General features: G+C 36.3%; 1 protein-coding gene across 1 annotated transcript; it reads left to right on the forward strand.

The window, feature by feature from the left end:
• The first annotated feature begins 469 nt into the window (after positions 1–469).
• On the forward strand, positions 470–17,712 carry LOC148817198 (ninjurin-1-like). Its single transcript, XM_088938605.1, has 4 exons — positions 470–586; positions 12,072–12,224; positions 13,022–13,122; positions 17,568–17,712. The coding sequence occupies exons 1-4, from the start codon at positions 470–472 to the stop codon at positions 17,710–17,712; spliced, it is 516 nt and encodes a 171-aa protein (XP_088794731.1).
• The last annotated feature ends 317 nt before the right edge of the window (positions 17,713–18,029 follow it).

Genomic DNA, 18,029 nt, shown 5'->3' on the forward strand with positions numbered 1-18,029 from the left:
GGGGGTGTTACAATATTTATTGTTCTACACGAACACACATTCACCTTTTACAGTTCCTGTGTAAAACAACCTTTATACCTCTGTGAGAACCTTCACAGTAGATACTGTTAAAACAAAAAATGTCCTACACAGCTGAAAGCATTTGAAAAGGCTTTGGTCTGTCAGCAGCTTTGACCACTAAATACCCAATTCACTGTTGCTGAGAATAAAGCCACCCAGCTCAAAATAAAGATAACACTGGAACTCTGGGACAAATCATGTGAGGGACTCTAGAATGTCTTCTCCCAGCATTGTGAATAGTTAGTACTCTGTTTAAACTAAAAAGATCCAAATATTGTGTTCATCGATTGTTTTTGTTATGTATTCAAATGGGTCTTTTTAATTGTTGAGATTTGACAACTGAGACTATGTGTTGCCTTTTTAACCATATGTTATATAACATGTGTGTCAATGATTTAAGGTTGTGAAGATGAGCTCTTTGTTTCGAAGAAGCATGCACAGACATACACCGCAAGAAGAGAGTGATGTGTCCACTGATGAGGAGCCTCTCTTTCAGCCAAACTCCAGCGAAGAAAACAGAACAAATGTGAGTAGAATTTTTGTTTTGTATGGAATTACTGTGTGCATAAAAATGAAAATAATATTACAGACCTTAAGTAGTAGTAATACAGTATGGTTAGGTTGAAATTTTTTAGGTTCACTTCATAATCTACTCAGTTCCAAAAAATATGTCAGGCTGCATTTGTGTTTTTATCATCTTTCGATTTCCTTCACATTGTCAGCTCAGATACTGCTGTCAGATCTTGATGTTTGTCTCCTAGAGAAAGATTGAACTAAAACAGAATTTAGATCAGCATATTTAGAGTGCATTGTAAGTCTACCACACTGATATTGTTTTAATAACATGTTGCCAGTATAAAATCAATACCATTTCCTGTAAAATTTATTTTATCTTTGGTTACCACTCAAAAAATAAGGACATGAAATAATCCTAGTTTTACTGTTGTGAACATATTCTGATATTCAGCACTTAATTTATTCGATTATGGAAAACTGAAGCCTCTATTAAAAGAAAGTATCCAACTATAGCCCAGATTTTAATTAAAAAACTAATTTTTGCTTACATTCCAGTTGAATATTACAAACATGGAACTTGATATTTTCCATAATATTTATTAAAATCCATTAAGGTTTGCAGTAATGAGCCTGCGATCTTAAATCATCTTAAAAGCTCTGAAAAAATGTCTCTTTAGTCAAACCCAGAGCTCTCAGTATTCATAATGATTCAGAGATTTATTTTTTTAAGTATCAGAAAAGGATCATCATGCTTTTACCAAGACTTCCTCTTATTAAAGAGGAGACTAAATCTTCCATCCTGTGATTTATTCTCAAAGCAAACTTTTCCAACTCCAGAGAAATACTGTACAGTGGTTGTGCCTCTCAGCAATACCAATTGTTCCCACTGATTTTCCTCGCCACTGACTATACTGTACATTCAGAAGCAAATAGTTTTGACTGACACCTTGTATGGAGCTATTGGATTGAGATGAGGATAAAAAAATATTTTTTGGTATCTTGCTCAAAAAAAACATTTTTTGGAAATACCCTATTATGAAACCTTATACTGTATACTGTGTGTAAGTTTATTTTATTTTTAAATGAACAACAAAAATAGTATTTATGGATATAGGACAGGTGTACATCAATTGTTGCATTTTAAAAAATCACCGAAGGCTGATTGTGCCATTTAGGCAATTGTTGCTGTTTTAATGTAACCTCCTGTCGATTATCAGCCCAGATGGGATTTTGCTTTCCACCACTGAAAGCATTAATTTGATAACAAGAGAAAGACACTAAAAGAAAAAAAAGCCCAATTGTTTCTTTTTTATCTTGTTGCAGAATCAGATTGACAATTTATAGCTTAACACCCTTCAAAACAATCAATTGTATTTCTCAATTTAGATCGACACAGATTCTGCAAGCCCCATGTCAATCTTGTTGAGAGCAGTTCCAATAACCGTTCAGGTCACACACAGGTTTGAGTCTGTCTGATAAGGTTGTTCAGACTCTATCAGCTACATCTTTGATCACTTCCACTTAAGAGCAGTGTCCCTTTCTAGTGATACAAATAGAAGTCTGACAATAGTCAATAGAATTAATCAATCATCTTTCACTTAATGCAGTAATGTCAGACTTAATTTCTGGAAGGCCTAGTGTCTTCTTATTATTCCTTGTTTACTAGTGAATTGAGAACAAATTCTCATTTTCAGTGATGATCTGGAGACATACTGTATTTATTCAGCAGGGCTTCGATTAGAGCAATCAGAGTGAAGTTCTTAGCTCAAGACCATAGCAAGTGTCCTACTTTTCTGTCCAGAGCCCTTACTACTATTCCACAATACTGCCAAAGGTTCTATCTCCTTGTTTGTGTTCTACCAATTCACTCAGTGACATGACTGCTATAATTATTTTATTACTTGCACAATTGCAGTTCTTTTATCCTCACTCCTTGGTGCGTTATAAGTAACTGTACCTTTAATAAGGTGACCTTCAGAAACATCCTATGCGTTAGACAGTTGTGATTAAAAGAGGAATGACAGCTTTCATTTAGTGAGGATGCTGAATGATTAAGATACACAAGATATTCTTAAGAAGAATGATGTGTTTGTTTTACTTGCTTTTGTGGGTAATGTAAGTTCTTGATTACCTGATTGCCTTAGATTAAGAGGAACTGAAAATTGTTTCAGAAAATCTATTGATTTCACAGTAGATTCCCTTACACAACAAAATAAAGTTTGAATGCACTTCATGGTTCATATTAAATGATCTGACTGGAAAAAAAAACTCTTGTATTCAGCTTGCAAAGTGATATTGAAGAAGGTGTCTGGTACATAATATACTGTAGTATCAAACTATACCGATCCATTTTCATTCTCGTGTCGGGGTTTATATTTAAATCTAAAAGCCCATAACTTTGTAAATGAAGATGCTTTTATAAACCCAGCAGCTGACCTTAGCTGCACTTATTATTCTCAGCCAGAAGGTTTAGCAGAAAGGTTTATATTATCCACTTTAGTAATCAAGTCTAAGCTGTTGTAAAAATGTCTCTCACAGAATGTGAATCATGACATCTTCTGTAGAGAAGCTTACGTTGTCCCTTAAATCATAATTTTAAAAGTTTTGATATCTCCTATGTGAAAAAGAAACATCAATAAATGATACATAAGATGCAGATTCTGTTGCAAATTAAACTGGATTAAAGAAATTGGTAGACAAAAAGTATATACATTGCTTCGCGTTCTTTAGTTTGACATATTTAAAGTATACATATAAAAAACTTCTGTCAGATTTGTAAATATGGCACAAGGGAAATTAAATGAATGGATAAGGTCAGAAAGCAGAAATAAATGAATAAATAGAATTTAAAATTGAAATCTGCTGAACATTGTCTTAAAAGTCCTAAGGGGGAAGTAAAGAAAAGTAAAACTATAGCATAAATAATGGAGCCAGCCTTCTTGGTCTGAATGCATTTTCTAAAATATTCTTTAAAATTTTATTTATAGAAACTGTAACTAATTCCTTCAACTTTCAGCTCTGCTAACAACATTATAACCTATGTACAGGCAAACTCGGGAACAGGTAAAGGGTTTCTCCTGTCATAGGATAGGAGAGTACCTCAATTAAGGTCACGGTATCAAGAGCACGAGGCTGACTTGGTGATAAATGAGCTGACCACAAAACCCAAGCCCCAAGCATACAGCAATAACTTGAAATAATGGAGGCTGACCTAAGGACTCTCACCCCCATCTCCACATTGATTACACTGTGAAAAGGCTCGGTACTGGACTAGCTGCCCTGTTGGCTCCCCCTTAGCATGATTTGCAAAACACATGGTAACTGCTCTTCTGCTCGAATACAGAAAGGTCAAAGGTCTAAAGTGATGAGAAGGTCTTACAGGCACTTCCAGTTTAAACATGCAACAGAGTTCATCGGACATTATTGAACTATTCTTGCGTTTTCTTATTCACAACAAGTACAATAGAGAGTGATGTTGCACAACTACCTTTTCTGTGGAGAAAATTTGGTTGTTATCAATTATTACATGTATCCATAATAATATATAGATTCATAAAGTATTTCAGTAATTTACATGATGCACCACATCATTCATCTACTAAAAACAAGGTTGTCTATACATTTGTAACATAAAAATGGCAGTGATTCGAGCTGTGGTATTTAATTATTGCTCCGCAAGCAACAGTGCCATGCATCAGCATGTAATTATAGCAAGTAATGATTTCCAACAGGCAAAATGGCACGTGTTCCACACTTTAATTATTTAGTCCCAATTATGTGATCAATCACTGAATTGTCAATACACTAAAGGGGGGGGTGAATTTAATATGCAACTGAATACAAAATAATAAACAGGCCTGCATGATAGAACATGGGATTTAAAAATATTTTTTGATTTATATTATATTTTTTGTTTATAATTTAAACATTGCAGTTGAAACAACTTTTTTTCCATCAACAGGTACATAGGACTATTGAAGAACAACCGATTTTATCGTGCTTGTCAAGCTACGTTGAAATGACCATAATCTTTTTAATGCAAAACTCTGAATAAAATAGACAGTTTAAAATTATTTTATATGTTTAAAAATGCATTGCATGCTCTGAAATAGCACAAGTTCAAACTATTCAGTCCTCACAGGGTTATTAGACTGCATTGGCATCTGACACTGATTTTCACAATGAGTCAGATGAAGCATTTCAGTCAGGCTATTCTAGGCAAATGCATTATTTAAAAATCACATTTTCTTTAAAAAATTATAAAGGTCTACTTTTTATGTATCATATTATCAATTCTGTGACTTTCCAGAAATTGTACAGAAGCAGAAAAGAATGTACGTTTGTATTTCTTTTCTTCACATCACTTGAATTCATTTAAATCCCATGTGAATTTATTTCTTAACCTTATTCTAACCAATAAACCTTTGATAATCATTTAAATGCCCAGTTAATGGGTAATACAGTTGAGCCCTGTCAAGTATTCAAGCAAAAACAAGGCTTTCTGGTAACCTCAAAAGAAAATATATATTTTATACACTTAATGAGTTTTGTCACCAAGAAAAGATCTTGTTTATGCTACAGTGCGCAGGGAATTCTGGAAAAAAACCAATTCTCCGAGTAGCATCAGACCTGCAAGCTCCTAAGCCGTTGAAGCGAGCATTATGCATCCTGTTTTCAAAATCCACCAGGGGCTATTCTGCAGTCCATACCATATGCTCTATGATAGTTTCTATTACGAAATTAAAATTAATTACAAAAAATAGCACCAAACTTCTGAGGAATCATGATGTAAAGCCAAAAAATAAAAGAAGGGTCCCAATATAATTCTCTCATTTTGAAAAGTTTTAATACTTAGCTAAGCTACCTAATTTAGATGCTTTACATAAGAACCTCTGTACAAAACAGGTAAAACTGCATGTTAACAATGACTGCATGTAAGATGTGCTTCCCAAGAGGAACGATTGCTGGTTTGATATCTTTGTAATTCATTTGAAATGAAATTTGACAAAATAATTAAAACAATACTATATTGTGCCCAAAAACCAAAGCCAACTAAAACTAAGACAAATCGTAAAGCATTGGTTTGTGTATTCTATATCATATTATGTGACAATGTTTTCACTGGGATTGAGGTAAGAAATGGAAAATAATCCTTATCTCTTCAGCTTTTAATCTTGTAAATAATATAACATCAGGAAAAGTAATACCATGTAAAGGTTTGATTCAAAGATGTAGTGTGTACTAGCATTTATAACACCTTGTGAGTCTTACATTCATTTACATAAACTAGGACAAGGTCTCCAGAAAGAAAACACCTTTGGAATCATAGGAACATCAACAAGGGAAAAGCATCCTAAAATCTCACATCTTTCCAGTTGTGTTAAGTAGAATTAGGAGCTGTTTTGGGAATAGCAGTATGTCTTGACCTAGAAGAGGCTACAAGAGGCTGAATTAATGGAAATGCATGCTTACTTGTTTTTAATAATAATAACTTTTATTTATAAACTTCTTATCCATGAATATCCATCATGAACAAAGAAAAGACAAAAAAGTACAAATTAAAAAGTAAAAGAAGAAAAAAATTAACAGGAGCATACAGGTTTTTACAGATGTAAGGCAATCAGATGTAGACCTTAGTAAAAAGGAAAGCCTTAAGTTTGGCTTTGAAGAGTTAAAGAAGTTGTCTGTCATAGAGTCTGAGGAAGGTCATTCCATAACACTGGTGCAGCGATAGAAATTGATGATCATTTCTTTGTATAATTTGGCCAAGAGGAAGCATATAACTAATAAAAAGCAAAGGGCCCAAGACTGAACCCTGCAGCACACCCTGATTGACTAGGACCATAGGGATTTATGAGGATCAAGGGAGACAAAATGCTGCCTGCCAATAACCAGTTAAAGACCACTGATAGACAAAAAAGTTTGCACACAATTTAGCAACAAACAGAATGATTTACTGTATCAAAAGCAGCACTAAATCAAGAAACGTAAGAATAAGGATTTTTGTGCTTATGTGTTTTGTGTTTCCTCAGTTTTTAATATGCCTGATTAATAGTATTTTATTTTCTATTGCTCTATGATTATTAGATTAACTACAATAAGGCAGTAGGACCTTACACAGAAGGGAGGTTATTGTGCCACAGAACATGATAAATAAATAAATCAGAGGGAAATCACACTCTGTCTTAGGCATTCAGTACGTAAAGAATTGATGTTTTTATTTTATGTTTCTCTATATTAAAAGTTTTCCCCGTACATTTCTCCTATAGTGATATAGATCTATAGTGAAGACTTGGTTTTGCCGTTGCAGCCATGGGAATGCTGTTTAGTGAGACCATTATCACTTCAATATAGAACTGCTGGAAACAATTTCTGCTTCATGAAAAACTGAGGACATTGGAAAGATTATTCTTAAACTCCGTAAACATTTTATGATCAAATAAAGACTCGGCATTCTGAACGGTTTTCTATTCTAAAAAAAAAAAAACCTATTGATAAGAGTTAGAGAAGCAAGTAACACAGATAATATAATGGTGATATGTGACCTTCTTGAAGAAGAGAAAGTCTCTGCCATTACCAAACAGATCAATCAATTTGTATAATTCATGTTATAGTATTCATTACTGTTTTTTATATTTCTCCCCTTTCAATGTAGTCTATCACACGAAGTAGGAAAAAAACACTAGCAAACTTGACTCCTAAAATTGACTTTACTTTCATCTTCATTTTGGTCTTGTTCCATAGATTCTGGCAGTGGCTATTGCAATCTGTACTGCCAACCAAATGACCTTTTTAAACAACTATGAGAAACAGAATGACCAGAACCTTCGTCTTTCTGTGTCAGGTTTTTAGGAAACTCACTTCAGATGTAAAAGGAGTGCTTGATTTCCCAAACCAGTACCCACAACCCCAAGCGTAGGTTTACTGCCCTTTCTTGGTTTAGAAAACCAAGGTTTAGGTTTTTTAACCTCAAGTTCATTTTAATACTTTAAAAGTTCAGGGGTTTCACATCAATACTGGTCACAAATTTTCCAATAGTCTTTCAAAATACCACAGGAAATTGTGAGGCTTGTTTTTTTTTCCCCTAATAAGTTTGTTACTGTTAGACTTATTGCATTGGATAAGCCACCAGCCTCTACTAAGATTAGCAACAATTTAACCTTATTCTATCTTAAGAGCCTCTAGCTTGTTTTTAACTGTCAAACCTTTTTGTTCCATACTTCTATTTAACAGAAAAAACAAAAAAAGTTTTCAATGACTTAAAAGCAAGAATGGAGTGTTTGCCACACCCTTTTATACCTTGAGAGGCAAGCTAATCACCCCCAGCTGACTCTCATCCCAACTAATTCAGCTCATAGGTGTTCCCTTTTTTCCTACATGAGCATGTAGTTTCCTCTGCCCTGTTCCAAACTTTTGAAAACAGAATTATAGTGGGTAAAGACTTCTCAAAATTCTTGGTCTAAAATAAAAGTCCTTCTATGACCCTGTTCCACGTTCTTTCACAACATATACAGAACAACAATTCAGCAGAAGTTATACAGTAAATGTCATTTGGGTCACAGCTTTAAATCCAACCAAAATCAATTAAAGCTAAAAATTGCTGGTCTCTTAGTAATGATCAGTAGTTCATATTGTGGAAATCCCCATACAGTTTAGAAAATTATAACATTTTGTAATATCTACTTGCCTGGAAGGTAAGAATGGTACTTCCTGTTGGAGTTAATGCAACAGAACCAGGAGCTGCTTTGCATACAGTATGTGTATCTCTTCCTATAAGCATTGTTGTACTGTATATTTCTAGACATTTGTGTCTTTAAAGCTTGGCATTAAATCAAATCTCAGAAACAGCTGAATACAATATGGCAATATCTGCTTTTTGGCACATGCCCTGATACAAATACATTTCATTTCAATTCCTATTCTGCTATTCAGTTTTGTTTTTATAAATGAGCCAAACATACTGAGCAGGATGCCAGTTTGGATCAAACCTGTTTTTGTCTTCTAAATCAACTGTGGTGGGTACAAAATAAAATCACTTATTATTTCTTATAGTAACACAGAGAACACTTTATAAATATTAGGGAGAGGGGGTTCTAAACCATTAACCTAATAGAATAAACCACTTTTTTGTAGATTCCTGTGCCTTTTTTTATTTTAAACTATACAGTAGCTGATATTATTTCGTATTATTTAGATATAATTTAATATTGTTTAATCTCATCCATAAATACAAATGTGCAGTAGAATTATAAAATAGATAGAGATAGATCGATACTTTAACAGTAGCTTAACACAGTCAACACAGCACAGTGTAACGAAATGATACAATAATACAACAAATACAATGCATACAATACAATCAAAACAGTGAGAAGTGCACTAAGACGAGTTGCTCACAGTCCAGAATATACAAAGAACAAACCAGAACAGTACACAAAAAATTGTATTGTACATTATAAATATAAATAAAAATATATTGCACAAGTCCCTGGCATATATTGCACAAAAAACAGTTGTAAACGGGAAAAGCCAGATGTAAGAGAGTTTACTGTTTAATTCAAAAACAGGTCAATGTCAATGTTGCCCCTGCCCAGACACAAAGTGGATGTGTTGTACCATCTTATGGTAGAAGGCAAGAATGACCTCCTGTAGCGCTCCCTGTTGCACAGTGGTCGGATCAGCCTATTGCTGAATGTGCTTTTCTTTTTCACAAGCATGTCATAGAGGGGATGGGAAACGTTGTCCATGATGGCCTCTAGTTTGGACACCATTTTCCTCTCAGCCACAACCTCCAGGGGGTCCAGGTCAGACCCAATGACATAGCTTGCTCTCTAATGAGCTTGTTCAGCCTGTTAGCATCCCCTGCTCTAATCCCAGAGCCCCAGCACACCACCACATAGAAAATGGTGCTCGCCACAACCGACTGATAGAACATATGTAGCATCTTACTACATACATTGAAGGACCTGAGCCTTCTCAAGAAGTAAAGTCAGCTCTGACTCTTCTTGTAGATGGCCTCGGTGTTCTTAGACCATTCCAGTCTATCGTCGATGTGCACTCCCAGGTACTTGTATGAGTCCCCTATCTCCACGCCACTCCCATGGATGTAAATAGGAGTAGGTTGGACCCTTTTCCTCCTGAAATCTATCACCAGCTCCTTCGTCTTTGCCACATTCAATTGCAGGTGGTTCTCCCCACACCACCCCGCAAAGCTGCTGACCAGTCCTCTGTACTTTTCCTCCTGCCCTCCCTTGATACATCTCACAATTGCAGACTCATCCGAGAACTTCTGCAGGTGGCACGACTCTGAGTTGTATTTAAAGTCCAAAGTATAGAGGTTAAGAGAAACGGAGAAAGAACTGTCCCCTGAGGAGCCCCTGTGTTACTCACTACCTGTTCAGACACAGTTCTGAAGTCTCACAAACTGTGGTCCACCTGTCAGATAGTCAGTGATCCATGAGATCATGGAGGCACCCACTTGCATCTCCTCCAGCTTCCTCCCTAGCAGTAAGGGCTGGATAGTATTGAAGGCACTGGAGAAGCTGAAAAATGTAGTCCTCACAGTGTTGCCAGCCTTGTCCAGGTGTGAGTAGGCCCTTTGCAGCATGTAAATAATTGCATCTTCCACACCAACACTGGGCTGGTAGGCGAACTGTAGGGTGTCCAGTGATGAAATGACCAGGGGTCTCAGGTGGGACAAGACCAGCCTCTCCAGTGTCTTCATGACGTGAGAAGTCAGGGCAACTGGTCTGTAGTCATTGAGGACAGAGGGGTGCCCTTTCTTTGGTACCAGGACCAGGCATGATGTCTTCCAGAGCACAGGGACTCTCTCCAAGGGCAGGCTCAGGTTGAACAGTCGCGGGAGCACTCCGCTCAGCTGATCAGCACAAGCCCTCAAAACTCTGGGACAGACGTTATCTGGGCCTGTGGCCTTACCCTGGTGAAACCTCCTCAATTCCTTCTTCACCTGGTCAGCTGTGATGGTCAGCCAGGCCTGGGGGATGGTGCTCATAGCGCTGTCAGTGCTGCAGGTGTTAATGGAGGAAGTGTTGGAGAGTGGCAGCTGAGGGGGATTAGGGGGTGAGTAGCTGTTGGGGTTGTAGCTGTAGGCGGCTGTGATTGTGGGGGAATGGAGGACGTGTAGGGCAGTCGCAGCTGCGAGGCCTTAGGGAGCATGTGGCTATGGAGGAATGGGTGGTGAGCCACAGAGGGCCCTGAATCAAACCTGTTAAAAAACGGTTCAGGTTGTTGGCCATCACCAGGTTCCCCTCTGTTACACCCCCAGCCTTTTTGAAGCCAGTGATCTCTCTCATGTTGCTCCATACGTCCCTCACCCTATTCCTTTGCAGCTTGTCCTCTACCTTCCTCCTGTAGGCGTCCTTGCTCTCTCTTAACTTCTGCTTTAGTTCCCTCTGTACACGCTTAACCTCTTCCCTGTCCCCCCTCCTAAAGGCTCTCTTCTTGTCATTCAGAAGAGCCTTCAGGTTGCTGGTGATCCAGGGTTTGTTGTTGGGAAAGCAGTGTACATCTTTGGTGGGAATGGTGTTGGCTACACAGAAATTAATGTAGTCAGTGACACAGTCTACCATGTTGTCTATGTTGTCCCCATGTGGCTCGCACAGCACATCCCAGTCGGTAGTCTCCAAAGCACCACGTAGATCCTTCATAGCTCCTGAGACCATCTCCTCACATGATAACTCAGTTCTGTCCATTTTAATTTAAGACATGATTTGTTATTTTGGATTTTCTTGTCAATGTAAAGCACAGCAGATCTTTTTGTCTGCAGTCTGAAGCAGGTCTCATATGACTTGTTGAAGAAGTAGTCAACTGTAGCCTTTAGGCAATTCTCTTGAGGGTCAAATTAAAAATATAGACTCTTTTTGACCTTTTGAAAAATAATTAAAAGTTACATATTTTGTTTATGTCTTTGCAATATTTAGAGGCTGCAGTCAAAAGTGATAAAAATATTTACATTATACAGAGAATTTTATTTATTTCATTAACAGATTCCAAATTCCTTCAACTGTGTGTATAAATAATGATAGAGGTATAATGCTATAAGCTGCCGTGTATAAGTATGGAATCTCAGTTATTTAGGTTTTATACAAAAATACATACTGTAGAGTTTTTCAATTTAAGGTAAGATTACTCCAACAAAAAATACAATACTTAGACAGGTATTCTTATCAATTAAAATTTCTTGAAATTTCTGAAAAAAGGGCAAACTTTGTGAAATGTTTAGAGAGAGTGTTTTTAATTTAGATTTAATGTATAAATTCTGTGCTCAGCATTACTGTAGTTCTCTTTTCAGCGAGTGGCATAAAATGCTTGCATTGCTGTCATCCATATTTGAGCTGTTGTCCATCAACATGTGTTAATTATAAGTGAGTTTATTCTCTCGCTTATAATTGCAGCATGTTTACTTCAGGCTAGGTTTATTGTATTCTAACCTGCCAACAGTGACACTGTAATAACATGTTGTTTTCAAATGACAGGTAATAAGGAACATAAACACTTATGCCAGAACAAAGACTCTTGCTCAGGGCTTTCTCGATATGGCTCTCTTCACTGCCAATGCCTCCCAAATGAAACATCTCCTGCAACAAGGCCCTGACACACAATTCTATTATTTCCTTTTCATCTTACTGGTACGTATGGAAGATCAACCTGCCTAAAGTATCTCACTCAGGGAAAAATAACAAAAAAGCTCAGCTGTGCAAGAGCAGTAATAAAAAAATGCAAACACAGAGCTCTTCCAGGAAAGGCTAAGATGTATAAAGATGTTGTTTAAAAAGAAAAAAATCTAGGTAAACCAACTAAGGATTACCTTTAATTATTCTACAGTCTGAATCAGGTCCCTGAATTTGTCTATCAGCGTTTAAGAAAAAGGCCTAGAAAGAAATATCTATACCTAGAAAGGGCTGGTATTATTCCAAAAGAAAGCAGACTAGTATCACTATAGGTGTCATACAATGATATACAATATTTACAATTTATGATGATGTAACAGGCAACTGTGATGTTTTAAATAATGTTTTAGAAAGCAGTTTAAGGTACCCTTATGCTACCTTTCTGTATTGATAAAAAGATGTTAGTGCTTCCACGAACATCATAACCAAGCTCCTAATTAATCTATGTCTTTGAGTCCCATTTACCTGGCCTCTGTCTGTCAACGAAGTAGAAAAGACAAAAGTGCACAGTGGTTTGAGCTCTCTAAAGCTATCACGTGGTCAAGTAATGAGCCCTGAAATGAAATACAGTACATTTGGCAATAAATGCTGCAATTTATACTCTTTTACAACACTTTTGCAAGCCACTATTGGTATGATAAATGGATGTGCACTGCATCTTGGAAGCAATGTAAAATACCTAATCAGACATGTTTTGCACTGTTGAAGTGTTTAGAATATGACATTTCTATCATATGTTGCGTTTCCCTTTTCAGTGTGTATCAGTCAGTCTCCAGCTTATTGTGGCAGCTCTGTTGATCTACAAAGGCTCGAAAAATATTGAATACGATGATCCTGAACGCAGACTAAGTGACAAGTGAGTTTAAAAAATGTATGTCTATGTGCATAATGGAAGTCTTGCAATTTCTAGGTTTACAGGAAAGTGATTTAAGGTTTTGCAGAGGTGAATTACCGTTTTATCTTTTTTTCATTGGGATTCTCCAGTTGTTCTTTATATTTTACTCCCACTCATTTCAGAGTTGCCAAACTAATTGTTTTTCTCATCTCAGCATTACAGATTTACAGATACACCTATGGTTTTTTAATCAGTTCCCATGTAGACAACAGTGATAGTGCTAGATGTCAATATTACATGCACACAACATAACTCTGGACCTGATGTTCCTTAAAGGAAGGGTTCCCCAGTCTGGGGATTCTTCTGAGTCTCCTGGTTTTTGTACTTTAAAAAGTTGATAACGATAACATGCTACTTTTTAATTTCCTTCTTTTGAATTTTTCTGCACTCGGGTCTTAGTTTCAGAAAGAGTTAGAAATAATTTTGTGTCAGTTACAAGAAATGTAGCAAACAGATCTCTCCCATAGTTTTCCAAACAGCTCTAATTGCTTATCAATCAATGATGTACAGAAGCAGTTGGAAATGGCACAGTGTCAAATACACCGATGAAAAACATACAGATGTATAATTTAGAATACTACTATACATGGAGGGACCAGATCCACATATTCACATATTCAATGGTCAGAGGCATTGACAAAGTCAACCCCATAGTCTTCTTCAGAACAAACAGTGAAATATGTTTTATTCACTCTAGGGGTGAATCTTCAGACAGAATAAATTGTATGTAACATTGCTATCCATTCCCTTCTGAAACCATATCTATCCTGTCCTATTTTACTTTTCCTAATCTTAGTCTCTTTTATTTGTACTTTGCATTCCTGAAATTGTAACCATATGTTTTGGACTATGCTTGTACTATTTTAAAATATACTTCAAAGCTTACCATTTTATGATCACAGTTCCCTAATAGTCCTCTCACCTCTGCTTGCAAACTGTATCTTCAGTATTTGAAAAGACTGGATCAATACATGCATTCCCTCTTGTAGGTGCTCTGACAAACGGGGTAAGAAAGTGGTCATTAGTCATGTGTACCATTTCAGTTTCTCCTGCTGACATTCCTATTGGTTTTTTTTAGTCTATGTCAGGAAAATTAAAATCTCCAATAAAAACCATGTTTTACTTTTACACATAAGTTTTGGATTTCATTATACAAGTGTGTATTATAATTTCTATCTTTAATTTGGTGATGTGTAGCATACTCCTAATACTTTGCCTTTTGAATGTTTTTTATCACTCTGACACATACAGTTTCTGAGACCCTCAATTCATCTGAGTTAAGTTTGTGTTTCTTAATGGTCTTTTTGATATATTGTGCTACACCTCCCCCTCTTCCATCTTCCCTGTCTCTGCAGAATGTTGTGTATCCATTAATGTTGTATTCTTCCCCATCTCTCTTGGTTAGCCATGTTTCTGTGGTTCCAATTACATCATAATCTGCAAGTAGCTTCTTCTTCTTGATTTTTCCCTGATGCTCCTGGCATTTCAGTATAAGCTCTTAATTACCGGTCTTTTTATGTTTTGTTTTTTTCCTTTTAGTTGTTTTTGATGCCACTCAATATGTACTGTAACTTTCTTTTCTGTGAATGCCCCCATTCCATTCTAGTTTAAATATATTTACATTTTCCTGGTCCTCAACAATGTGTTGTTTTGATGCTGAAAAACTGCAGGCTTGAAGAGCATTTTTAATGTGTATGTTTGAAGTGAGAGTCCACCCTTGGACTATCGACACTTCTCTGTGCTATTAGACTGCTAATCGATTTGTCTCTGCCTGTGTTGTCTGTGCATTTCTAAGCAAACCACATATTACAGTAGATCAAAATCTCTATGTAAATCCCACCCACCAGTACAAACAAATTGTAAGCTAACAACAGAATAGATTCCTCAATTTAAAATATGAAATTAGTAAAGATGGATTTCTTCATTTAAGAATTCAAGTGTGCAGAACCAAACGATAACATTGCCTATCTGTACGAGACTGGGAAACACTGCCCTAAGAACAGTACAATACCTGCTTCCCCAGGAATCAGGTTAGCTGCCTCTTCTCACAAAGGCAGCAGATCATTCTTATTCAGAGGTCTAAATCTTAGTCATCAACACTCATGAAGGTGAGAAGCGGACTGCACAACAACTGCATTGAAAAAAGTCCATTTAAACTCACCCAAAACGCTCTATGTGAATCAGACTGGTGGATTAGCTCAACTCATGTTTTAAAAAGTCAGTGTGATGCAAATTAAGGGAGCTTTATTAGACCTAATTAACTGAGTCACTTCTATGGGTCTCCTCTGCAGATTCTTATTTCAACATTGTTACTAAAGGAGACACAACGGCTGCTGCTGCCTTACTTTGAGGTCTGAATTCAATTCTGAGTTGGGGTAACCTTCTGTGTGGAGGTGGCATTTCCTCCATTGGTCTGGTGGTTCATCTCTAGGTACTCCCATTTGCTCTCACCTCCCATACATGCAGGTTAGGATGTCTGACCTGAACTTGTCTCACCAGGGTTTTAAATGTCCTGTATTGTACCCCGGTCACACATGGCACAAGCAAACAATGGTGTTGAACTCTGCTTCTTCTTGGTTGTCTTAAAAATGAAAAATCCCAATGTAATGCAATATCTTTTCCTTTGAGTACATTTGCTTTATTTATTGAGAAACCTCACACAGAAGGCTGGGTACTTCTAGGAACTGAAATCAAGAAGTAATGTACTGCCCAGCTCCTACTGATTGATTATTTACATGTAATATTGTTCAGTAACTTAAAATAAGCAATATCTTGTTAAGCAATGCTGATCCCAAGATGGCTTTGATTGATGACAATGAGTGTCACATAGCTATACTGTATGTGCACTCCAGATTATTAAAAATCTAGTTTTGCTGTACATTTTGTTTTCCCCAATCTGGAAAATCGTTTCATTATTATTATTCCCACTGTGACTAATTCATTATCAGAAGATTTCATTTAACTGTTATTCCAGAGAGATGATACAGTATATGTTTATAAAAATGCATTGTTTGAAAATTGGATAAAATAAAACATACGTGCATTGTAAGAAAAGATGAGAAACAGACCATTTTAATGTATTCTTGTTCTAAACGCCATAAAATAACTAATCTAAATAAGGAAGGAAATAGTTTTGAATGCAATCATCTCAGAACAATGATTAATCAAGATACATTTTAACCAGTGCGATTAAGGAAGGCATTACATCTATTTGTATTTATTCAATCATATTGCATCTTAATGAAGGCATTTCTGAAAAGCAGAGCAACAAAAAATCACCATCTCACCTCTTCTCCCTACAATCGGGTATGGGGCCAAACTGTAAAGGCTTCATCTCCTTATAGAAAGAACTGGATTTCAACAGCAGATAATAAAACAGCTATTATAAAATCTCAAAGTCCTTGGCTGTTGTGGCTTTGTCAAAATGACAATTGAAGCAGGTGTATGCAATTCTCAGTGTTTGGGGATGCTTTGTTTTACAATTTAAGTCCACCGGTTTTGGAATTATACTCTGAAAGTGAGTTAAGCAATATGGAGCCTGCTATCAATATAAATGTAAATGAGTGCTACAGTGCAGAAAGGCCACTGGGAGGTTTTATCATGATACTATTATGTTCAGTACAAAAAGGTACAAATCAGGTATTCAGCTGCAGATGGAGCTTAGCTTTGAAGATCTAACACAATTTATCTAAAGTGAAGCCACATGAAAAGGAAAGGGATTCTTTAGCTTGAAGATCTTAAGGCTAAATAGTTCCCACTTTAATTTCCTGTGCTTGACAAGAGGACACAAATAAAGAATAAAAGTAAACAAAGAAAAAAAATATTGTGTGTATGAATAAGAATCAACTAATTAATCCTCTATGTTTATTTAAACATAAAAAAATAAAAAAATGTTGTTGTGTATATACACCCCAAGCCAAAATGATTAAAAGACAATTTAAAAAGAGGCGTCCTCTGCATAAATAGCATCTTAATTGACAGTGATCTAACACACAGCGATTTCCACTTGTTATTTATTGATAGAAGTGGAAACATAACAGTTACCACAATAACTTCATCATTGTTCAGTTCTCGTCATTTTAGCTACATTTTAATTTTCCAGAAAACAATATCCATATTCTTATATCCATTTCCAAAGAGCACTACACACATTTCCAAAGAGTCCATAAAATATTTTCCCTGAGGAAGTTTCTTATTCTGTAGATGCAACATCCATATTGTTAATGGGTTTTTTTTTACAATATTTTATAAACACTTTGGAAAGCTGTTTTGTTGAAGCACCCTTGGATCATTTAAATTCAGCGGGAAGAGTCATTTATATGGAATTGATGGCGTGCGGTGATTTAGAAGAATAAATAAACAGATAAATAAATAAAGACAAGGTTTTGCCCTTTTGTTTTCCACAGAGTTCACCTGCTGAATAACATTGTGACTGGGTTAATCCTGGTGATCACAGCTGTCAATGTCTTCATCACAGCTTTCTGGTTCTCTCCTCATCTGACTCCTGCCGACCAGCATCTCACAGCCACATCATCTACTGCAGAGCCTTAACGGAATTATATTTAGATGCTGCACACTGCAAAGGATAGATTCCTACAGCCATTACTTTATTCAGTACTTGTTACAGGCAAGTTGGTAATCATTTCAATTTGAAGAAGTAAATAAAGATTACTTTCAGATAACCTGCATCTTCCCTTTTTTCATGCCCATCTGTTAAATCCCTGTTTTGGAAATGGAAGAATAATACTATATATGTGGATTTATAAAATCACACAGTCATCTGGTAGGAAACGATAGCAGGTGTGGGAGTTTAAAAACAAGTACTAGGTATTTCTGAACGACTGTCCAAGTTACAATTAGCCATAACA

The sequence above is a fragment of the Atractosteus spatula genome, chromosome 21 (assembly GCF_055471065.1).
Source record: "Atractosteus spatula isolate fAtrSpa1 chromosome 21, fAtrSpa1.hap1, whole genome shotgun sequence".
In the NCBI taxonomy this organism is placed as follows: Eukaryota; Metazoa; Chordata; class Actinopteri; order Semionotiformes; family Lepisosteidae; genus Atractosteus; species Atractosteus spatula.